The sequence below is a fragment of the Ipomoea triloba genome, chromosome 13 (genome assembly GCF_003576645.1).
Source record: "Ipomoea triloba cultivar NCNSP0323 chromosome 13, ASM357664v1".
NCBI lineage: Eukaryota > Viridiplantae > Streptophyta > Magnoliopsida > Solanales > Convolvulaceae > Ipomoea > Ipomoea triloba.
In genome coordinates this window covers 21,262,774-21,268,449 of record NC_044928.1, presented here as the reverse complement: position 1 = coordinate 21,268,449, position 5,676 = coordinate 21,262,774, and the positions used below count along the sequence as shown (strand labels likewise).

The following is a 5,676-nucleotide window of genomic DNA, read 5'->3' as shown; positions in this document are numbered from 1 at the left end:
GGGGGGGGGGGGGGGGGGTACCTTAAAGACCAAGTATATGTGACTGTGTGAGTAAAAATTGGGCATGTGTGATTTGGATTTCCACTTTGTGCCCACATGCTTTTTTATTATATACTCATTCGGTCATTCCCCAAGTTCTTGCACACTGTAAAACAAATAAGTGGATATTATAAGTATCCATGAATCGTCCTATATACCCATAATGTTATACAGGTCAAATAAGGGTGCTCATGATTTATTCACTATCCATATTTTATCTGAAATATGAGTGGTTACAGGTACTTCAAAAAAGTGACACCCTTTGATGCAATACAGATTCTGCTACCAATATACTTAGTTATCTTATTTCCTAGTTTATTAGTAGTTGCCTATTTTACTTTAGGTAAGTATATTTTAGAATATTGTTTCCTTATGTCTTAAAGCTTTTAACTCCTATATATAGGGAGAGTATTAGATTGTCTTAGCAAGTTGGAATTGAATAAAATCAAAAGGAAGTTTCCTCCACCAACTTCTCTCTCCCTCTCTCACTGTTATCAGCCACCATAGGTAAACCCTCTTCATCTGTCAACCACAGACCTGTGACGCGTAGTCAAAGTACTGAAACATATCATCTGGTTCCCGTTGCCGGCGTCATGGGTTCTGATTTGAACATCGAATCAGCCATCAAAGCTTTGCAGAAATCTGTCAAAGCTTTGGAATTACAGCATGATAAAATTGAGAACTTGTCCACTATTGTTGCCTCCTTGTCCGCATCTTCTCTCACACAGGCAGCTTCTCTTGCCAACTTGGAGAAACTGGTCGAACAACTACTCACCAGCCTCGGTAAACAACCAGTTCAGGAGGAGGACTCCGTTACCACTGTTCCCACCGAAGGGATATCTACTATGGCAGACATAGGGGATCACTCCTATCGTTTTTCCCGGTATCCCAAGGTTGAATTCCCTTTGTTTTCAGGCGAGGAAGACCCTATGGTTTGGCTACTTCGTTGTGAGTCTTCGTTTCGCCATGCTGACACACCAGACCACGAACGTGTTCCTCTGGCAGCACACCACATGATTGGCGAGGCCCAACTGTGGTACCATTCTGAAATTGCGGTGTCACCGTTTGCTTCCTGGGCATCATTTAAGGAAGAGTGTTGTTTGAATTTTGGGCCACCTCGAAGCATTAATACACTAGGCGAACTGAAGCTGCTCTTTCAGTCCAACAGGCACATTGATGATTATGTCAACGACTTTCGGGCTCACCTAGCATGTGCAAGCATAGTACTCCCAGCCCAACGTGTTGATCTTTTTACCGGTGGTCTGGACGAGGTACTTCGGATTGATGTAGAAAGGACCAAGCCTAGTTCTCTAAACGAAGCCATTAATACAGCCCGTGACTTCTACCGAAAATGTCACGTATTAGGCCTTCTGCCTGCCAAAACGACAACCAAGGATCCACACCCTACCGCACACCTTCCCTCTGCCCGTGTCTCACTACCCCCACAACAACCAACCAACCACACCAAATCACCTCGACCTCCGTATAAATTCTTATCACCATCAGAAAAAGCTGAGAGGGATGCCAAAAAACTGTGTTATAATTGCGATGAGCGATTTTTTCCCGGTCATAAATGCCGCCGCCTTTTTATGTTGTGGACATTAGAGGATGGTGAAGAACCGCCTGCTTGGCTTGCATCCACGGAGATGAACGCCCGAGATGGAATCACCTGAATTCAACCTGAACGTTGTCACCTGCTTCAAGCTTGAGGACAAGCTTGATCTCCGGGAAGGGTGTAATGATGCAATACAGATTCTGCTACCAATATACTTAGTTATCTTATTTCCTAGTTTATTAGTAGTTGCCTATTTTACTTTAGGTAAGTATATTTTAGAATATTGTTTCCTTATGTCTTAAAGCTTTTAACTCCTATATATAGGGAGAGTATTAGATTGTCTTAGCAAGTTGGAATTGAATAAAATCAAAAGGAAGTTTCTTCCACCAACTTCTCTCTCCCTCTCTCACTGTTATCAGCCACCATAGGTAAACCCTCTTCATCTGTCAACCACAGACCTGTGACGCGTAGTCAAAGTACTGAAACATATCACCCTTGGGCCTTAATTGTAGGTGTTTACTATTATTGTTTTTGTTTTATAGTGTTGAAATTAAGGGATTGAAAGGCCTGGTGGGAACAAAATCTGTGAGAAACCAAAGAAAGAGATAATAGAAAAAATATATGATTTTATTAATAATAATAATAATAGATTGTATCTTTTGTGTTTTTGTATATTGATATTGAATTGTATAAAGATTCTATATTTTTAAGAACTTAGGGTTAAATCAATCCTACTAGTAATAGGAAACAAAGCCCACCCCTACTAAGAATAGGACTAAGGTTTCCTATTATTCAACATTCACCCTCAAGCTAGAACATCTGGAAGTTTCAAGCTTGAATTAAAAAACCGAACACTCTACTTAGCCCAAAATTACAAATGACGATTATATGCAGCTAGGGGATTACAATGCCGGGTGGCTTTGGAAGACACAACACTATGCACAACCCTTAGGAATGAAGATAAAGCTCCAAGGATGGAGCCAAACATGAACAAACTCAAAACAGTATGGCAACACAAACACTCTAGGATTAACACCAAAAAGTCTTCAAGCAGTAGAGGCGAAACTAAGCAAGAGCTGCTCAGGGACACATATGACCCATAGTGATAGAGAGAAAAATATTCTAGGACACATGCTTTGATACCATGTTCAAATTGAGGCATTGAAAGGCTTGGCGGGTGGTGAATAGCCACCATCTACTAGTTGGGTAGAAGCAAAATATGTGAGAAACCAAAGAAAGAGAGAATATATAAAATATATGATTCTATTTTGTATTTTGAATTGTATATAGATCCTATAAGAACATTGGGTTAAACCAATCCTACTAGGAATAGGAAACCAAGCCCACTCCTTAGAGTTGTAGGACTAGAGTTTCTTATTATTCAAATGTATATAAAGGAATGTCAACATTCCAAAACCGCAGATGTATGTCGAATTATGACATAGGTGCCTGCACTTCTCATGGTCAAGTCAAATATGCTGCTGTTAGTGCAACTGAAACTTTTAGGGAATCATCATTCAGCAATTAATGATTTGTTATTACTTTGATTGCTTGCAGATTTGTACACTCAACTTTCTCCTCAGATTTCATGGCTAGTTCATGCCAATGGTGAGATATGGAAGCAGAAGGATGATGATATTCATCACGAATTTGTTGCAATAATTCACCAGGATCATTTTAAGTAAGGAAAATAATCTGGATAATTGGTCACAGCATCGTATATGACTGATTTTTCCCCAGCTTATATTCATTTGAGCAAAGGATATCTTGACTTTGATATCATGGACATCTATATTAGCTTCAGTTCCATTAAATTTTGCAGCTTGAAGAAAGTTGAGTATGTTTAGATCATCTTCCTGTGATATTAGCAGATCGAGGATCTTTTCCTTTCTTCTAGATGTGCATGATATTTCTTGTTTGTAGCCCATTCTAAATCTATTTATTCTCTAAAGTTTATAGAGATCCATTGATTCTGCTAGCCTAGAGTGTAATTATATGTTTAATTTATCATGTATTTTAGTAACACTTTCTCTTATAGGCTTGTATTGTTTGTAAATCTAAGGCTGTGGTTTTGACTGTAAGAATGGTGGCTACCTTTTTTATATTGAGTGAAACAAACCCTCTTTTCTATTTGTTTGTGGAGCATTACTTAGATCCACTTTCAGATAATAAGCAATCTTGACTTCTCCTTTGTTAGAGTATTAATTGATGATGTGTTTGGTTGGTGGGTTTAGGCATAAGGAATGGGTATAAAAGTGATTGTTAGTGTTTGGTTGATAGGTTTTGAGAATGCTACTATGGGTTTGGAATACCCCATTAATGAGAAAACCCATACCCTTATTAAATAAGGGTTTCATTTCCCTTCCTTCTTTCTTCCCCAACTATTAATAATCATTCCCATTCTACCCAACTACCAAACATGCTAAATACATTCACCAAAATCTATTACCCTTACCAAGTATTTGATACCCATTCCGATTCCGATTCCCGTGTGCGAACTAAACGCACCCTGAAATGTGTTTTTTTTAGAGTATTATTGACTCTATTACAATGTAGTAGTATATGTTTATAGCTACTTTCTCAATCAAATGAAATACAAAGAGCCGATATCGCCTCCACTAAAGTTCGAACCCACCCCCTCCCATGTGGGGGTGCAACCAGGTGCCACTAGACCAAAACATATTAGAATAGGTTAGAATGTTAGAATAGGGTCATTGTGTTAGAATTTTAGTTAGAATAAGTGTTATGTAATATGTATGTAAATAGTTTGAGTCATTATAATATATATTTGGGATTTTATCGGTAATGTATTCTATTTCTATTGTGATATCAAAAGTAAGAGTTAATACCCAATTTAGTCCTCGACTATAGTGGTTTTACTCAATTTAGTCCTAAGTGACTTTTTGTACTCAATTAAGTCCCGGACTTTGATGATTTTACCCAATTAAGTCCTCCGTTAACAATTCCGTTAGTTGATGGTTAAAAGTAGGGTTAATATGGTAATTTATCATCCTTCCTCCCTTTTGGTCAAATTGCCATCTTTTTCCTCAGCTCACTTCTCCTGCGTCTTCTTTCGGACCGTAAAAAAAAAAACAAAAACAAAAACGAAAAACAAAAAACAAAAAACAAAAAGTAGAAAGAAAATTGTGAAAAAGATCAAAGAAAGATAGATGCATAGAGAAGAGGAGGGGGGGGGGGGGGGGGGGGTTAGGTTTTGTGGTGGGATTTTATTTTTTGGGTTTTGGCTTGTGGTTAAGATGATGGAAGTTGTAGGAAAGTTGATGGCAGGGAGATTGGGGAGGAGATGCAAAGTTCAAAATGGTGGTAGAAGAAGAAAGTGGTCAGGGAAAGAGGACATAGCCTACCATTGATGAGCTCGCTGAACTTTTGGCCTCAAAACTCACTGCACGACTACACAGAAAAAATGGAGCTTCATCGATCCGCCTCATGCAAATTCACTCTCTGTTTATCACATGTGGTCTCTACCACTAGAATTCATGGCTCATGAAACTACTCGACCACGGTATATCCCTACATGTGTTCCCCGGCTTCTTCCTATGCGTTTTCTCTCTTCACTCTGATCGAAGAACCTAATACCCATTTGTGGAACACCATGATCAAAGGCTATTCCATGACTTCAAACGCCTTTGACTCCATTCTTTTTCACAATTTTTCTTGCTAGTTTAAGTTTTTTTTTTCTTTTTTTAAATTTACAGTTAGAAAGAAGATGGAAGGAGAAATGAGGAAGAAGATGGCAATTTGACCAAAAGGGAGGATGGAGGATAAATTACCATATTAATCCTATTTTTAACCATCAACTAACGGAATTGTTAACGGAGGACCTAATTGGGTAAAATCATCAAAGTTTGATCTTGAATTAGGTCAAACATTGCTTTGCTTTGTAGGTAATTGCAAGTAGTTTTTGGCAAATTATACCTGGACTAGGTTTCACCTTGCATTATGGACCTTGATCCAAAAATGATATTCAGAATATATACCTGTTGAAATTATAAATCGTGGGTCTTGAATGTACGAAACTTAAAGTTCTACTTTATTTTAAAACCAGATTGTCTTATCTTTTA

The 5,676-nt window shown here is 38.2% G+C and overlaps 1 protein-coding gene across 1 annotated transcript in view; it reads left to right on the top strand.

The window, feature by feature from the left end:
* Positions 1-3,724, top strand: part of LOC116002549 (probable magnesium transporter NIPA6) — a 10,617-nt gene extending 6,893 nt beyond the window's left edge. The window contains exon 9 of the mRNA XM_031242719.1: positions 3,152-3,724. Within this exon, the coding sequence (XP_031098579.1) occupies positions 3,152-3,279 (128 nt within the window). The 3' untranslated portion in view covers positions 3,280-3,724. The remainder of the gene's footprint in view (positions 1-3,151) is intronic.
* The last annotated feature ends 1,952 nt before the right edge of the window (positions 3,725-5,676 follow it).